Below are 18,558 nucleotides of genomic sequence, written 5' to 3' on the forward strand. Positions count from 1 at the left end.
AAAAGCCACAAAAGATCACTGCTAAAGAAGCTGGTTGTTAACAGAGTGCTGTGTCCAAACATATTATCAGAAAGTTGAGTGAGGATGTAAATTGAGAAGAAAATGTATTCAGAAAAGAAGTCCCAGCAGAAGGAACAACAGCAGCTTTTACAGGGTTGTCAAGCAAAACTCATCCAAGAAGCTGGAGAAGCTTCACAAGGACTGGACTGAGGCTGGAGTGAGAGGCTCAAGAGTCGCTACAAAAAGATGAGTCCCAGACAAGAGCTACAGATGTTACAGTCCTCGTGTCAGACCTTCAGATCAACGCCACACATGCATTTGTAGCAGTACAGGTGTGTGTGCTCTGTGCAGGGTGCTGCTGATTGGCCACCTGGTAAGGTGGACCAGTATAAAAGCAGCCCTCCTCCCAGCAATCATCCTTTTGGACTTCAGCTGGTCTTGGCATGTCATATCCAGGTCAGAGGCTGCCCGACTGAGAGGTACGGCTGCACGCTGCTTCAGCTTGCTGGCTGCTTGATTTCCCTCATTGTGCTTACAGCATGGGTGCTTGTTTGCAGGCAACTGTTTGTGTGCAGTTCGGTGCTCCGTTTGAGGCTTCGCTGCATTGTTCAGCTTTGGTAGGTGTCCTCTCTTCACAGTGTAGTAGACGCTACCACAGGTGGCTGATGCTGGTGTGGTCACAGGTAAAGCGTTGGTGGCTGGAGTCCTCTCTCCCTCCCTCTTCTATGAGTGTGTGTGTGTGCGTCTGCTGAAATCCCAGGTATGCATGTGTATAGTTGCAGCTCATCGGCACTAATTAGTCTGGCTGTCTTAATAGTAGTATTTCACTGATCCAGGTGCCGCCGTGATTGGCTGGTGGTGTCGCTGCTGCTTTGTCTCCAGCTGCTGGAGTTGAACTGCTTGGTCACAAGTCTTTGTTTTTGGTACCTCCAACCTGCATAACACCGTCTGCCTGTGTCGCAGAGGAGATCCGACGACGGCGCAGCAGCTACGACGGAGCCACATCCCCCGTTGCCTTGTGCAGGCCGGGGCACAGTCTTAAACCGGGGCTCCCCGCCCCCACTTTTAGTATGAATGAGTCGATGAGTATGTGAACGTGTGGGTTGTGTATGTGACCATGTTTTGTGTTATGTGCATTTTTTTTTGTTAATTTTAATTTCTTTTTGACTGCAACCCCACTGTTTTATTCCCTTCCCCTTTTTGCAGTGGCTGGAGGCCGGTGGTGGCGGTGTTGGTGACCCGGTGGTGGCGTCCCTCCATTTTCTTCGTGTGTTCCTGATGGTGGGAGTATATTTGTGTGTGCCACTGGTTGGGTGATTTCGATTGATTAATTTTTCTTTTGGATGGTCCCTCCACCTCACGAACCCGGGCCCACCCACTAGGCCTCAGCCAGGGTAAATTCTCCCTCTCCCCTCCCCCGAGTTTCATGGTGTGAATGTGTTTTTTTAAACCAATTTGTTAATAAAATTTGTCTTATCAGTGGAACCACGTCTCAAGCCGTTCTTCCGGGCAGTGAACCAGTGAGCCTTTGTACTTTGAATAATTCCCTGGGGTGAAATTCCCAGGGTGGCATTGTCGGGTTCATTCATATATCTTCAATTTTCCATTTCATCGTTGCCACACATTTTACTGCCCACACAGTGTAAAACAAGTGTTTCTGAAGTGCAGGTTGACCTGAAGGTGACAGAGCTTCATGGTCGTCCTGCAAGAAAACTTGATGAACCAAGGGGATGCCTTCAATATTTTTGTTTTTAGGTGTGTAAAATTAAAACACCAATAACATCTTTGCACTTAACATGACATAAATCTAATAAAGAAAAACCTGAGTTTACAGAAAAACAAGTTTTATTTCCAGTAGATGATCATGAAATCTTGACCTCACTGCAGCTGATTTCCAGTAAACAGACAGGTTCATCGTCAGAACGCCTTTTAGTACAGTTTCAGACAACTGATGTGGTTCCTCTTCATGTTTCCACTTCCTTTTCACTCTCTGCACTGACAACTGTGCAGCTTCCCATGACCTCATTGTGGGTGTTTTATGTCACGGACACCTGAGACTCAGACACAGAACTATCTTCTTTTAAAAAGGAATCTGACATAAGCTGAAGCATTTCTGATCAGTCACTGAATGGACAGCAAACTGATGTTCCTCAGACTAACAACACAGAGCTCTCTGCACTGAGACATCTCTGATCATAAAAAGGTAAATGCATTTCATTGAGGCTTTTTTTTTTTTTTTGCGGGAACTACATGTTAACAAAATGAAACCAAAATCCGGCGTAATGCTATGAATTGATTCCTTCAATGATTCAATGATTCTTTCCATGTTTACATTGTAATTTGACACTAATGCTCAGTGACAACAGGACAAGTTGTGTTTGGGGTTATTTTGGTTTTATTTGTGAGCAAAAATAAGTAAAATGCTTGGCTGAATGTGAATCATGGCACAAAAAGTTTGTAATAGAACCGAAGCTTGTATCTTCCAATCGGGAGAGGTCATTTTAGAGTCTGTTCCAGTCATTTGAATCTGATTGGCTGCTCGTTTGGCCTCACTCGCGGCACGGTGTGGTTACTGACCCTCAAATTTTAATCGCAAACAACATATACTCCATCAACACTCACGAGACGGAGGGGGGGGAGGGAGGGCAATGGGGTCTTCTGCGCCCCCGTTTCCGGATTCCTTCTGGTGGGGGGTGGGGCGGGGGGGACTGTTGTTTTCCCCACAGGCCGGGGGTTCGGAGCGGCTGTGGTTTGGGGGGCTGCTGGCTCAGGGGGGTGCATACCTGTCTGCGGCGGTGGGGTGGGGGGGGTGGGGGCGGCAGTTGTGGGTGGCGGGGGGTCCTGGATGTGGGGTTCGGTGTTCCCTTGCCTTCCGGGGGTGTCTCCCACAGGATGTGACAGTTGGATGACGCGGGAATGTGAGTGTGTTTGGGGTAGGATGGACTGTGTGTGTGTGTGTGTGTGTGTGTGTGTGTGGTGTGTGTGTGTGTGTGTGTGTGTGTGTGTGCGCGTGAGAGTGTGTGAGTGTGTTGGAATGTGAGTGTGTGTGTGTGTGTGTGCGTTTGTTTTAGGGATGAGTGGTTGTGTGTGTGCATGTGTGTGTGTCAGTATGAGGGAGTGGGTATGAGTGTTGGGTTGGGGCAGGGGGGAGTGAGGCGGGAGAGGACAGGGGGTGGGAGGGGTGGGCCGGGCGGTGGATGGGGGGGTGGGTTCCGGGTGGGGGTCGTGGGGGGGGGGGGGGGGGGGGGTGATGCCCTGGATCTCGGGGTGCATGGCCGGAGCACTGGGGGGTGTACTGGCCTGGGGTGGGTAGCCGCCCGTGTGGGCTGGTTCTCCCGGGTGGGTCGTGGCCCCCCGCCTGGGTGGGGGGTTGGCTCCTGGGCTCTTGGGCGTCGGGCTCTCGGCCTTGCCCGCCCCGGGCGTCCGGCGCCCGGGGTGGACCGGCTCCTGCCGGTCGTGGCTCCGCGGGGCCCGGGCCCCGGGACTGCCGGGGTCCCCGGCTGGGGCTTTCCTCTGCCCCGTTTCTGGACCGGAGCGTGGGCGTCTGCCTGGGGGGGCGGCTTGGATCCGGGCTCTGTGATGTCCGCCGGCTGTCTGGGCTCTGAGGGGCCTCTCTGGCCTGCTTCTGGCCTTCTCAGAGGTCAGAGGTCATATATGCATGATCACTATCACCATCACTGTCACCATCATATTCACATGATCACGTTGATCTTTAATCACTCTTCACATACTCGGTTACCTTGTCTTCTTGTGGTGGTTAGAATAATGGTGATCTGTAGCTGACCTCTCTTGATGCACGCCCCGAGTTTACTACTAGTTACAACTAGCTATATTCCAAAAAAAAAAAAAAAAAAAAAATAGGGTTTGTGGTGTCCTTGCATTTCCTTCCTCCCCTACACCTCCTTTTATTTTTGTGGCCTGGTCTGTTCACTAATATGGTTCGGAAAAAAAGAAAAAAAAAATGTATATATGGTTCTGTAATTTTCTGTGTTGGTTGTCGGCTCTGTTTTGGTGTTGTCTAGATTGGGGGTTTGGGATTGTTCTAGGTTGCGTGTGGTGCGTCGACAACACTGTTTTGTATTGTGACTTTGTACATAGGTTGTGCCCCCCCCCCCCCCCCCCCCCCCCCCCGTTCTCCCTCTCTTTATCTTTCTCTCTTTCTGTCCCTGCTCTCTGAGCGTTTCCGTCCCGGTCCTGTCCGGCAGCCACGCCGGATGCCAGCTTTAAATAAAGGCAGCAGCAGGAGGAGACTCGGTCTCGTCCTGCTGCTAACATTAAAATCTGTTCGGATAGTAAAAGGCTACAATCATACAATATTGCACGCCCCAGCTGCCGAACAGGACAAGGGAAAAAAAAAAAAAAGAATCTGATTGGCTGAATGGGGTCTGGTCGAACATAGGGAACAGTGGGTCTTCTGCATTGTTTCAATCACTTTATTGTGAGAAGAAAAAAATGCCAACAATACAATTTACAATTTTACTTTGTTCTCTTCTTTCATAAACCTGAAATGCCAGGCGACTGTTTCCTGTGGAAGACGTCTTTGTGAAACCACAACCTCTTTTGTAGGTTTACAGAGCGACAACATGACAACTTTGTATTCCACCAAACTTATTTTTCTGATGCTGAGTGTGATTTTGGGTCTGCTGGGTGCTGTTTTCTCCTGTTGCAAGTACTGCTCTGGTAAGTATGTTTGGCGTCTGTTCAAGAACAAAATGGTGAAGGCAAATCTTGAATGAAGTAACAAATAATCTTCTGTGGGAAAGATTTATGAAAAATGAATCATCTAACACATTATTATTACTGGTTCTTTTTCAGAGCATTGTGGTGAAACACCAGATGATGACAGAGAAACACCTGTTATTTTTGTTGCAAACACCGAGGAGGTGTAAGTTATGTCAATAATGTCCAGTCTCAGCTCAGGTAAGAGCAGGATTCAGCTCCCAGCTACATAGATGTGATCTTTTATGACAGCTGTGTGGTAAATGTTGAATTTTCTGTGAGGATAATGTTCATTTGCTGTAGATCATCAAAAAGCTGTGCATGTAAGGAAAGCTGTAGTTTGCTGTGGTTCTGTTTGAAAAATGCGAAAAAAATACTCGGTTTTTTTGGTCTCATATGATGTTTACATTTTGGAAACACTTAAAAAAAAATCAAAATGATGACAAAAAACATTTTATTTTTGAACAACGCTGAGTTTAACTGGCAGTAGCTCCGCCCAGCCGGAAGACCTTTGGAAACAAATGAAGCGCACCCGATGGGCGTGTGTGTTTACTTTCGGTTTCTGAATAAAAACACTCCTTGAACTCGAACAGTACAGAGCCAGTGATAAGACTCTGCCTGAAACAATAAGCCTATAAAATCAGAGGTAAGATATCGTCTGTTTATTCTTGACGCACTGAAAATCCTGACTGTCTGTTTGGAGATGACGGAGCTGCGATGTGATCCGCTGACTGACTGGAAGGAGAGTTTCCACTGAGACATACCTGCTGCTTTTAACCTGCAAACTGACACGGACATGTTCATGTGACGATATGTGAGCTATTGTCATGAAAATCACCATGTAGATATTGTGGTTTCTAGATTCTGTCAACATGCTGGTTTTGTTTTAAAACAAAATTAAAAAATACTTTACGATATTGTTTTATGTCTGTGAAAACAGTGTCATAAAGGAATCCTCTTAATTTTCAGAAATGATGAACTGCTGTGGTTTGCTGACTGTCAAGAAAGAACCAGGTAAAGTGTGTGTGTGTGTGTGTGTGTGTGTGTGTGTGTGTGTGTGTGTGTGTGTGTGTGTGTGTGTGTGTGTGTGAGAGAGAGAGAGAGAGGGAGAGGGAGAGAGAGAGTGAGTGACACAAAAAAAGTGAACATTTTCACTTCAGACTCATCTCGACTGTTTCATGTCTAACCTACCATGGTGCTGTAAACGGTGAGAATTCTGTTCGTATTTAAATATTTCTGGTTGTGACTGTGTTTCTCCGTCAGTCCCTCTGAAGAGCGTTGAGGTGGAGCTGGAGGTGAGGGACCATGTGGCTACAGTGGTCTCCACTCTGAACTACCAGAACAAAGAGGACAAACCCATCGAGGCGGTTTTTGTCTTCCCTCTGCCTGGAGATGCCGCTGTCTGTCATTTCAGTGCCAAGATGGGACAGAAGGAGATTGTGGCTGAGGTGAAGGAGAAACAGGAGGTGAGCAGAGCAGGTCCAGACTGACTGAGGACAACATCCAGCAGTGGGAGTGAATGTGGCTCACATGTGTCTCTTGTCCTGCAGGCTCGTGAGGAGTATGATGATGCTTTGAGCTCCGGTCAGCAGGCTTTCCTGCTGGAGGAGAGTGATCAGAGTCCAGATATTTTCTCAATGAGGGTGGGCTGTCTGCCTCCAGGAGAGAGCGCCTCCATCAGGCTGGAGTACGTCACTGAGCTGGCAGTGCAGGCTGATGAGGGGCTGAGGTTTTGTCTGCCTGCTGTGCTCAACCCTCGATACACACCTCAGGGTAGGAAGACCAGTGAGAAGCTGATGCACACAAAAGTACAAATGACTTTAAGACAAAAAAAATAGCTACAAAAATTTGTCAAATTGTATGATGTTTTGTTTTATTCAGTAGCGTCATATGAAGCTGCTGTCTTCACAAATCTCCATATTCAAACAGAATTCTTCTCATTTCCAGTTGTTTCTCGTGTTGTTTTCAGGTAGTGAAGCTACAGCCGTCCAGGTGAACTCTGTTCCAGCCTCTCTGGTTCCTTACAGTCTGTCTTTTTCTGCTCGAGTGTCCTCTCCTCGTCCCATCTCTAAAGTGGAGTCCAGCTGTTCCCTGGATCCTCTCCAGTTCCTGAACACAGACCAAACCCAGGCCACGGTAGGTGGAGTGCTGATGTGTCCACTGTGTGTGTTGGATCCTCTTCAGTGAAAAGAAGGCATCATATCATTATTCATCATCATATATTTGTACCCTGCAGGTGAAGCTGGGTGCAGGACACAAGTTTGACAGAGATGTTGAAGTGCTGATATATTACAAAGATGCCCACCAGCCCACTGCTGTGGTGGAAGCAGGACAGGCCTCTGCAAAACCTGGTGAGTGCAAATGTTTGTAGTTAGCATGGGAAGAAATATTGTTGTGTCTTCATCCTCCAAGCAACAAAGTGATTGTTGTTGACTTTTCTGTGCTGTGTTTCAGGCACTCTGATGGGTGATCCAGTGGTGATGGTGAGCCTGTTCCCTGAGTTTCCTCAGTCTGTCATGTCTTCAGTGGCTTCCTGTGGAGAGTTTGTGTTCCTCATGGACCGATCTGGAAGTATGGGGGTCCCGATGAACATCAAAGACAGAAATCAGAGTCGCATAAGCAGTGCAAAGGTATTGCTTGTTTGCTATTGGTGTCATTAACTCTTTCATTGTCTGTCTCCACAGCGATGTTGACATTGTTTGAATCTTTCTTGTAGGAAACGCTGCTGCTGCTGTTGAAGAGTCTACCAATGGGCTGCTATTTCAACATCTACAGTTTTGGATCCAGCTTTGAGCACATCTTCCCGTGAATACATCCTCATTTATGTTTTCAAAGTGTGTGTTTGGTTTGAAGTTGATTCATGAAGACATGACTTGTGTGTGTGTGTGTCTGTGTGATTGCAGTAAAAGTGTGGAGTACAGTCAGCAGACCATGGAGGAGGCCCTGAAGATAGTTGGGACGATGGCGGCAAATCTGGGAGGAACAGAAATTCTGAAGCCTCTCAAGCATATTTATGAGCAGCCCTGCATTCCCAGTCAGCCCAGACAAGTAAAACACACACACACACACACACACACACACACACACACACACACACACACACACAGAGTTATGTAGTTCATAGGTTTCACTTCCCGGTATGTCACCTCAATAATCATTGTTCTCGTAAACAAACCTTCACCATGACCCCAGACTGAACTTTCGTCTCACTGTGAAACAATTCTTTGTGATGATGAGCAACAGATTTATACCACCACAGTGCGGTCCAGAGCATCACATGAGATCCTTCATTCCTGTTTCAATAAGACTCCATACCTCCTGTCTGTAAATAGTGTTTGTGTGCTTTTTATAGTCACTGTTGGGTCTTATGCATAAGAATGTTAAAAAGTATAACTGGTGCAGCAGCGTGTGAAGCCAAATTGGGATTTCATAGGCCAGCTGTGCCCAGATGGGTGTGGCTGTGCAGAAGGGGAGGTGTTGACAGATTCAGCTGTGCGCAGTAACAGTTTTTGTGCCCACCAGCTGAAACCACTTCTATTCTCGGTGCGTTTTGTAATTGAATTACGACTGTACGTGATTAATCTCTTTTTCTTTGAATAACTCTTTATTAGAAGCAAAATCACAGGTTATTAAGATGAAGACACAAGCAGAGATGAGAACTGAGACAATAAAATCAGACAGAGATGTCAACGTTTAAATTACGGGTGGTCTCCAAGTATTTTTAAATCATTTTATTGAGCCGTGATACAGCATACAATACAGCCATTACGTCCTTTCCTCTTTTAGCCTCGTTTCATACTTCCTTGCAGCTTATGGTCTCCAAAGCCATGCAGACAGTCCTTGCCTTCTCCGCCATGCTGGCTGGGAGAATTCTTAATTGGAAACAGCCTCAACCCCCTTCCCACTCACCATAGGTGGGTTAAAGAGCTTTTTCTATTGATTAGACTATTAGCAGAAGCCAATATTTTCTCTTAATGGCTCAATGAAATTATTCTAAAATACTTGGAGATGACTTCCTGTGGCACTATGAAGGCGATGGCAGTCTTCAGTTTCAGCTCCTGACTTAACTACCAATAATCCCCTGGAATTCAGGTGACTTCTATAACCATGTAGATGTAAAGTGTTAAAATGGCAAAGATATGTTGGCCAACCAGTCCAACCTGTCCAGGTATGCCTGTGGTGTGTTTATCCTCTCAGTGCTGTCCAATGCCACTTACTGTGGTGCATGTAGGTGCAATTTCTGACATGCGCCAAGGTTTGGCTGACACAAACACTGTCCAGGCATGGCTTCCATTGGTGATAAATTTCCATTTAATGCTTCCACAAAGTTCAGTTACCAGCACATTTCTTATACTCACACCCTCAATAGCATGCTTTTCCAGTGCCATCTCAACAAAGACCTGTTTGCTCCGTCTCATGCACACCTGCATGACTGACGGGCCTGCTTACATGCACTTTCACCAGAAGAGTTAGTGCTACCCAGAGTCACAAAATATAACAGAATGGCTGAATAACAAAACATGAACAAACGGCTGTAACACATACGTTACAGCCGTATACATATGCCCCCTCCTGATAACACATACGTTCAACAATGTTACAAAACTGAAATCTGCTAAACTGTTCACATGTATGTTCTTCATAGACGGAAAGCAAGTTTCAATGAGCAAATTATTCAGTCTTTAGGTGTAAATGCATTTTGAGGATTGCCTAATCTGAAGTTACAGCAAAAACTAAGATCAATGAAGATTAATCATGACCTCTTGACAAATTTTATGGGAATCCTTTAAGGCATTCGTACGTGGGCAAATAAAATCTGTCTCAACTCTCAGGAGGGCAGAAAAGACTGATTCGGAGGAAATTACGAAGGAACCAACCAGAACCATTGATTTTTTGTACGGGTCAACTACTTCTCCCTGCTCTTCGCCTGAGGAGACTTAAATCCTTTGACGTGTGTGGTGACATGCTGTACATTTTCTATCAGTCTGTTGTGGCAAGTGCTGTTTTCTTTGGGGTTGTCTGTTGGGGCGGCAGTAAAGAGACAGCAATCGGCTGGACAAACTGATCAGGAAGTGTGCATCTGTGATGGGGAGGAAGGTGGACTTTGTTGGAGCAGTCTTGGAGAGGAGGATGAGGGCTCTAATGCAGGGTATCTTGAGGAACCCCAAACATCCACTGCACGACACAGTTGCAGCTCAAAAGAGTGACCGGAGTAACAGGCTCCTGTCACTGCGCTGCAGAACTGAGCACTTCAAGAGGTCGTTCATCCCCTCGGCAATCAGGCTGTATAACAGATGTGCCTGAGTACACTATGAGCACTTTATTGTACTGTTGTTATTTATTTGCGTGCGAATGATTTGTGTGTGCTGCTGGACACCTGAATTTCTCCCTTGGGAGATTAATAAAGTTTCTATCTATCTATCTATCTATCTATCTATCTATCTATCTATCTATCTATCTATCTATCTATCTATCTTTGTAAAGAATGCCTATTCATGGCTAAATGTTTTTTTTTGAGACTGGAGATCAGATGAGCTGCTTGCTCATCAGGCACGTGGGGAAGCATTAACCAGACTGATCCCTCAAATCAAATCCTCAACTGGCGAAGTTACCTCAGATCCGAGGAGACATTAATAAGATATTTTGTAAATTTTACTCTGACTTTTACTCCTCACAACGCCCCTCGGATGTCTGGGATGGAGATAACCCTCTTGATTATGTTGTCTTCCCTTGTGGCGGTCCACAAGGAGGAGATGAACGAGGGAGTAGAGCTGGGTGACGTTTATTCACAACACAGAGTGACAGCTGTCATTTCAGGAAGCAATCCCATGACAGATAATTTCCGCACTTTTAACCCCCACCAGCAGTGCACCACACCTCCTAACGTGACTAAACCCCACCCCTTCTAATGTGAGGAAACACCCTCCCTCAGCAGACACCACACAGCACCGTCCGTCCCCCCCCCCCCCCCCGAACATTCAGAAGGGACCAAGCGCCCCAAGGGAGCATGAAACAAACAACTCCAACAAAAAACATCAGCCAAAGTCTCTTAAGGGAGGCCTAATCACACGGCCATACTGACTTCGCACCTCCACAGCAGCAGGAGCGGGACCCAACGGCGGGGTAACAGGGGCCGGAGCTCCCATGGCAGCAGTTGACTTGGGGTGATGCCCCCGTTTCGAGAGCTGCGCCACCTCCACCGGCTCCTCCGGCAGAACATGCACAGGCTTCAGGTGATCCACCGAAACCTGGATCGTTGCCATGGGGGTGGCCTCGACCTGCACGCATTTAGTTTGTGTACTTGTCTGGTTTCTTAGTTGTTGTAACAACAAAGCTCCAGTGGGTTGAATCTAAAGAACAGTCATCTTTGTTCGCTGCAGCCACTGCTTCACAAACGCTACAAAAAGTTGTTAGGTGAACATATGGCTCATCTAACTGATAGCATTTCACAGTAAATTACTGTCGACTTGTGCATTGCTTTCACAGCACACACTGTAAAAGCACAGGGCCCTGTTGTAATGATGTAGAGCAAAAGGTTGTAATTCCCCAGTAGTGTCCTGTAATATCACAGTATTGCTTTGTCATTGACACTGTGAAGTTACAGTAAACAGTTGTGCTTTTGCAACAATGCATTGTAATGTCACAGATGTGAAATCACAGTAAATTGTTGTGAGGACATTTCACAGTATCATGCTGTAATCCTTGCTGTGAAAGTCATGCAAAACTTATCCAGTAATTTATTGTGAATTCACACCGAAAAATTTTGTAGTGCATCTTTTGTTTGTCCAATCAAGCAACTTCTCTCCTTGTGGTTCTTGATATCTATGAGAAATGTGGATTTGATTAAGGTTATATGATGAATCTCAGTAAGAGTGAAATTCTTTCGATCAATTAGCTAAAAATATTCCCCAGGCATTTTTTTCCCTTCAAATATTCCTTAGTTGGATTTAAATCTTTGTGAGAGTTCAGTACCAATTTGTTTGATCAAGATTCTCAAAAAAGTTTCTCTTCCATTCTTGAAAGTTGTAAACTAGATTTTGATAGGTGGGTTAACCTTCCATTACCCTTAGAGTTAATTTGATAAGAATGGTTGTTTTTATATTTTTTTTTCACTTACTCCCATCTTTATTAGGAAGTCTTTTTTTATATCACTCGATCAATTAAGAGGTTCTTTCATATGGGGCAATGAAACCCCTTGCATTCGTAGATCAGTACTACAGCTCTCCAAAGCACTTGGCGGCCTGGCACTGCGAATTTCCTGCAATATTTATTGTCTTGTAATATCCAAAAAGTTTTATATTGGATTAATAACAAATATGACGAGTGCTGCCCTGCCTGGCTTAATATGGAACTCGCTTCTTCTAATTAATCGCTTCACTGTTTGGTTTGCGCTCAACTTCCCTTGAATGCCACTAGCTTCACCTCAAACCAAATCGTTTTAAAGGGGACGTATTATGCTGTTTTTCAGTCTTGTCATGTAGGTCTCAGAAGCCCAATAACATAGTATTTAAGTTTGTTTGCCCCAAATTCATCCTTTGTTTGGAGTTTCAGCGCTCTAAAAAGTGGCTCTGACGAGGCCTCCTCAGAACAGGCTGTTTCTGAGACTGCGTCCCGGTATGCACTTGAACGCGTCTGTCCACGCCCACTCTCTCTCTCTCTCTCTCACACACACACACACACACACACACACACACACACACACACACACACACACACACACACACACGGTGGGGGACACAGTCAGGGGGAGGAGTTACATCCACTTAATTCAGGATAAGCGAACCAAACTCAAACTCGACCGCTTCAGTTTCAGTTTCATTTTCACAAAATGTAGTGTAGCAAGACAGGGAGGAAACAGACCATTTTCAAATTTGAAGGTCATAACGAGTAGGGCTGGGTACTGTTAGATATTTTTTGGGTACAAGTACTTTTTCCATACCTCACGTACGGTACCGGTTCCTGAATGGCACTTTTTTCGGTAGCTGCCTTCACGGCCACAGGCGACACCATGACTGCATTTGCACTTCATGCACTTCACTAGGTGCGCTGTTTGCATGTTCAACCTTTTTTTTACACAGACACCACAGAGGAAGAAGGGCGCTGCAGCTGCTACAGGCTCTCTCTGCATGTTGTTAGAAAAAAGAAGTGTGAGCCGGCAAGACATGGTAATATGTTCAATGACGCGATGCACCGTTTTTTCAGTAAAAGAGAAGAACTGAACGATCGTTTCCACGCATTTTGGGAAACGATCGTTGGGGGAAAAAAACAGACGCCAGGCTCCCAACATGTTTATTGACCGCGCAGCCACTTTAAGAACCTAAACTGATACCCGTATGCACGTCTCTTGTTTAGTACCTGTATATACCGAAGTTTTTCGGTCGGTACCACTGAGGTACCGGTGAACGGTACCCAGCCCTAATAGGCTATGGCAACACATACTACTATAAGAAACTCTACACAAAGTGAAAAAAGCATAATATGTCCCCTTTACACTTCATTGAAATGAGGACAAGCCGATGCCTTCTCAGAGCCTCAGACCTCTCCCTCATTGTGAACAATCATTTATTTTTACCTTCTTGCAACAATTTGTCCTTCAAGTCCTGGTGGGACAACGGGACAACTAAATTTGAGAACCTTATCGATCAAGGGAGTTTTATGTCTTTTGCCAAGCCTCAAAAGAAATTTGATTTATCTGGATCCAAACTATTTCATTCTTTTTTTTTGGTTAAGGCATTTTATTTGCAACCACAACCCAAAATTCCCCAGTAGCCCCCTCAAAACCATTGTGGACTCCTTGCTGGCTCTCAACTCTGAGCAAAAACGGCTGATGTGGCGCATTTATAGTCCAATTAACGCTATCTATGACAGCAAGAGCTTAGATCTGTGGATTATTAACAGCGGGTCTTAAAGTTGGTAGCCTCCTAAACCAGACCCGCTCATTCCCCATCCACATTTGGATTTGGAGTTAAGCTTAGTCTGGATAGGAGCCCATTGAAACTTCTTGCAGGAGCAAGAGTCTGCGCCTGGTGAGTTTCTAACAGAAAAAGACGTTTTCGCGTGTCTTTGCATGTAAAGAAGCTAGAGCTAAAGAGCTAAAGCTAACTCTTAGAGAAGCTAACGCATTTTGATGACGTATTCGTTTTGAAGCACTGATTGGCTGAAGTGCGCTGTCAGTCAAAGGAGTAACCAACCTGCACAGAGTTTCTATTGGCTTGTCCCCAGACCCACCCCAGCTCCGAAATCCAATTGTGGATGAGGAGTGGGTGGGGCTGGTTTACGAGGCTAGCAGATAGATACTTGTGCAGCCACAGTAAATGCCTTTGCTGAAGTGCAAAAGTCTCCTACTACATCTGTGAACATACAATAAGCATCAACAACTTAATAAAACAGCAATATTATTTAGGAAAAGAGGTACATTTTACTCACCAAAATCCTGATTATTTGTAAACAAAATGCATCCTTATTTCCTTCCTCAAAAAGAGTTAATTTCCTCTGTCATATAGATTATCCATGCCTGTCAGTTCCATAAAGCCAGGGCTGAAAGTCAAGCTTGCCCTGTTTCTGGCCTAAGTTTTAATTCTCTTCAGGGCTTCGTCTTCTTCTTCTTTGGAATAACTGCGGTAGGCGACCAACAACTTAGGTGCATACCGACACCTACTGTATCTCTTGGTGAATGTAAATCAGAAGGCCTGGATACGCTGTTGTTAGTGTACACTAGCTAGAAGGTGCTGAGTCGCCAACTCGAAATCTAATTGGTTGAAGCAACTGTCTGATTGACGCTTCACTTTACTTTACTGTGCCATCAGGAACGGACTGTGAAGGCCTCAGGCAGATTTTTTTGACCCCAGCAACAGATGATGCCTGAAATCTGATTGGTGAAAAACATGTCTGGAAGCAGCGTAACCACGGGAAAACTATGAAAGGAACTGGAACATACCGTTTGGACTCATTTATTAATTATTTATGGACAAAATATAATTTACATCAGTCTGTAATTCACATACTTTTTAGGCCAGCAGAGAAGGCCTTGCAGGCCCTGACGGCCCACCACTGATATATGTGTATATATTAGGGCTGTCAAAAATAATGCGTTAATTGCATTAATTAATTTATGTAATCAATCTCGTTAAAAATTTTTAATGCAGTTTAACGCATGCGCATCATGACAAGCCTCACCTCTACCAGCGGGTGGCGGTAGTGCACCCGCGTGGAATGCAAGCTGCCAGCAACCGAAGAAGAAGCCTCACCTCAGCCTCGGCTGATAGAGAAGCTTTTTCGGCACTACAGACTGTTTATCTGTTCCTTTATTACGGATTATTTAGAGAAAATTAAGCACATACACTGTCAGTACATTATCATTAAGTATTAAAGTTTATTTAGCCTTTTTTTTCTGTTTCTGAATCGCAGAGGTAGCGCCGGAGCGATTAGTTAGTTTCACTTCTGTCTGCAGACCTTCTCCTCCCTCCAGCCAGAGTCTGCTCTCTCTTTCCACGAGTTTTTCACTCTTTCGGTGTCTTTAAGTGGAGCCATCAGGCTGTAGCTCTGTCTACTTTCACTTTTATCGTCATGTTTTGTGTGCTGTGCGGACGTCCGCGGATCGATCCGCGCGGACCCTAGCGGACAGGAATTCATGACGATTTTTACGTCACACGGACCAACGCGCAGCGCACACCCACGCGGACATGTGAAGCATGGACGGGCAGCAGACAGGAGGCAAAGGAAGCCTGGCGTCAATTCATTTATCAAAACAGAAGAAGAAAGCAATATGGAGGGAGATAAGCCGGCTGGCCCCATGGATTCTACTTGTTTGATTAAAAAAATGTTGAAGCAGTTTTCTGTTTTCCACACAAAAAGGAACACTGGCTAAGAATTCCCTGTTTAATTGTGCAAGAAAAAAGTGTGGTATCTCTTAGTTTTACTTTTCTTGTGGTATTACATTTGTTACAGACCTAAAAATGTAACTCTTGCCAAAAGCCAACTTTAGAGGGACTGCAGAGGGAGCACTGCACACACACACACACACACACACACACACACACACACACACACACACACACATTATGGTGTGCATGTTTTAGTTTTTTGAATATTTATTTTATTTGGAGCCTTAAATATAAAACACATCACATGTTAAATATATATAATCATGTCCTGTAGTTTTTTTGTTAATGCAATACAGGAAAAAAAGGGTATATTTCAGACATAGTTGGAAATTGCGATTATTTGTGATTAATCATGATTAATTAATTTGTAAGCTGTGATTAATCTGATTTAAAATTTTAATCATTTCACAGCCCTAATATACATGTGTGTATATATATATATATATATATATATATATATATATATATATATATATATATATATATATATATATATACATATATATAAAATGTCTTTATACTTTTCAGTTTATTATGCATTATGACCAAAATAAAATCCAATCTATCAATCTATCTGTTCCTGTATCGATACGCAGTGTGTGTCCTAATTGTGTGAAGACAACGATCCATTCCTTCAAGTCACTTTTCTCAACTTTAAACTGTGAATTCATCATCAAAAAAAACAAAAACACTTGAGTCGATTGCACAGTGACTGTGAATGGTTAATCTGAAAAGGACTAATTTCATGATTGCTGACTGTTGCATCCGTTCACAAGCTGCCATTACTGACAGAATTTCATTTGTTCATTGAATCAAGCCATGTAGAAAAAGTCTGAATCCAAAGTTCTTGAAGATTTGGACTTGATGTGGAGCTTTGTCTGAAATTTAAAGGTGAAAGCAAGATGCTGATTGAACCTCAGTGGATTCTTCTTATCAGTCTGTTTAATAACACAGCAGGCATTTTGTTGCATTTAATATTAGTTAGTTTGTTGGTGAGTTCAAAGCTTTATTTTGAACATGTAAACAAACAAGTGAGCAGTCAAAGAAAAGAAAGAGAAACAAAACATCCATTTGCATAAACAATTTAAAAGACTCAACTTCATATGTGCCTGTGTTTTCACATCCGAGAAAAGGAGTAGAAAAAAGAAGTACTTATTTGATCCTACCTCTTCACATCATTGCTCTTACCTTAATTTACAAAAGCAAAATACCTTTATCATTATCATGACTTTCAATGCATCAAACATCACCGTAAACAAACAATCCTCATGTCATCACCAAGCAGTGTACCTCACCAGAATCTTGTCTTTATGTCTCTTTTTGAATTGACACACGTGAAAATCATCTCGTCTCCACATATAAGTTGTTCTGTATTTTTACCCCACAGTTTATGACAACAATTTTTGAGGGTGGTGCAGACACCTCTTAAATCATAAACATTTTCTCTGTTACAGAACATTTTGTGAATATTGCTCGGTAACGAGTTCCTCTTTGCTTTATATGTATCAATGAAGCACGAGTTGATGCTGACTTGTGTTTTTCCAAACTCTCCTTCTCAGCTGTTTGTCTTCACTGATGGAGCGGTGGGAAACACCAAAGAAGTCATTGATCTGGTTAAGAAGAATTCAGGCTCTCACAGGTAAACCCACTGAAATGATCCAGTAGTGCAGCTCTTGAAATAAAACATCTTTTAATTGTGGAAGAAAACTGCTGTGTTGCAGGTGTTTCTCCTTCGGGATCGGGGAAGGAGCCAGCTCTGCTCTCATCAATGGGTTGGCCAAAGAGGGAGGGGGTCACGCTCAGTTCGTCACAGGAAGTGACAGGATGCAGCCAAAGGTAGAACGACACACACAGACGATCCGTCACATCACATCATGAAACAGTACATGTGTTTGAGATTGTGGTCACGACAAAAGTGAATCATCTCCTACAAACAGTTTTCACTTGAATATTTCAGGTGATGCAGTCGCTGCGGTTCGCTCTGCAGCCGGCTGTGGTGGACATTTCCATCACATGGGATTTACCAAAGGACGTGTCTGTCACTGTCCTCTCTCCACCAATCACAGCACTTTTCCAGGGTCAGCGGTCGCTGGTTTACGGCCAACTCAGTGGACAGGTATGAGCTCCATCTTGTCATGGAAATGTTTTGATTTCATTAGATGTACATTACATAGTGAATGATGGTGTGTTCCTCCTCTGTCATACTGTGTCAGAGCTCCGAGGCTGCAGAGGGCTGTGTGACGATGAAGTACAGCCTGGCAGGTCATCCCACTCAGAACCAGCTGCACTTCAGCCTGAAACCTGAGGAAGATACTGGGTAAAGCAGGATTCAGTCATCACAGCAGCTATTAAAAGGTCTGGAAATAAGATTATTAGAGAATAATTAATATTATCTTCAGACCTGGAATCCTGTGTGGTGATGCTGAACTCTGCATCACAAGAAGCTCCAGATCTAATGTTGATAAGCCCACAGTTTCAGATTGATTTTCATAGAAAAAATATTCCTAAAGGTCATCAATGCTTTTGACAGATTTATAGTAGCTGTCATGTAGACTTCTAACTGACGGAACCAAGTTTGATCTTTTTTTTGTTCTAAACAGTGAAACAGTGTGACTGACAAGAGAGAAGTTTGTTGGAGACACGATGTGAAATGTGTCTGCAGGTTAACAGTCCACAGGCTGGGAGCTCGGACTCTGATTCGCTCTCTGGAGATGGAGGGAAGAGAGAGCAGAGGGGAGCAGCACACAGGAGTGAAGGAGAAGGTGGTGGCTCTCAGCATCCAATCAGGAGTGAGCAGTTGTTTCACTGCCTTCATTGCTGTCAACAAAGGTGATGGTGAGGCCATCCAAGGACCTTTGGTGCGTCGAAATGTTCCAGCACCCAGTGAGTGGATTTCCAACAGCACTTTTCCTTGAGTTTGGATGATTTGTTTTTTTGTTTTTGTTTTTAATTTGTA

General features: G+C 44.3%; 1 protein-coding gene across 7 annotated transcripts in view; it reads left to right on the top strand.

Annotated features, from left to right (window-relative positions):
- Nucleotides 1-18,558, top strand: part of LOC115400499 (von Willebrand factor A domain-containing protein 5A-like) — a 225,938-nt gene that overhangs the window by 29,554 nt on the left and 177,826 nt on the right. For 2 of the 7 annotated variants that reach the window (XM_030108408.1, XM_030108410.1), the window contains exons 1-16: nucleotides 2,117-2,203; nucleotides 4,515-4,680; nucleotides 4,816-4,920; nucleotides 5,689-5,733; nucleotides 5,983-6,185; nucleotides 6,270-6,492; nucleotides 6,689-6,855; nucleotides 6,956-7,070; nucleotides 7,174-7,349; nucleotides 7,436-7,524; nucleotides 7,623-7,767; nucleotides 17,162-17,241; nucleotides 17,324-17,438; nucleotides 17,560-17,718; nucleotides 17,816-17,919; nucleotides 18,265-18,485. The exons of 1 other annotated variant lie outside the window; for it this stretch is intronic. In XM_030108408.1, coding sequence (XP_029964268.1) covers nucleotides 4,893-4,920; nucleotides 5,689-5,733; nucleotides 5,983-6,185; nucleotides 6,270-6,492; nucleotides 6,689-6,855; nucleotides 6,956-7,070; nucleotides 7,174-7,349; nucleotides 7,436-7,524; nucleotides 7,623-7,767; nucleotides 17,162-17,241; nucleotides 17,324-17,438; nucleotides 17,560-17,718; nucleotides 17,816-17,919; nucleotides 18,265-18,485 — 1,870 coding nt within the window. In that variant the 5' untranslated portion in view covers nucleotides 2,117-2,203; nucleotides 4,515-4,680; nucleotides 4,816-4,892. Of the gene's footprint in view, nucleotides 1-2,116; nucleotides 2,204-4,514; nucleotides 4,681-4,815; nucleotides 4,921-5,688; nucleotides 5,734-5,982; nucleotides 6,186-6,269; nucleotides 6,493-6,688; nucleotides 6,856-6,955; nucleotides 7,071-7,173; nucleotides 7,350-7,435; nucleotides 7,525-7,622; nucleotides 7,768-17,161; nucleotides 17,242-17,323; nucleotides 17,439-17,559; nucleotides 17,719-17,815; nucleotides 17,958-18,264; nucleotides 18,486-18,558 lie in introns of those variants that run through there. 4 more of the 7 variants (XM_030108407.1, XM_030108411.1, XM_030108413.1 and 1 more) reach the window with 3 other exon arrangements.

Source organism: Salarias fasciatus, chromosome 14 (assembly GCF_902148845.1).
Source record: "Salarias fasciatus chromosome 14, fSalaFa1.1, whole genome shotgun sequence".
In the NCBI taxonomy this organism is placed as follows: domain Eukaryota; kingdom Metazoa; phylum Chordata; class Actinopteri; order Blenniiformes; family Blenniidae; genus Salarias; species Salarias fasciatus.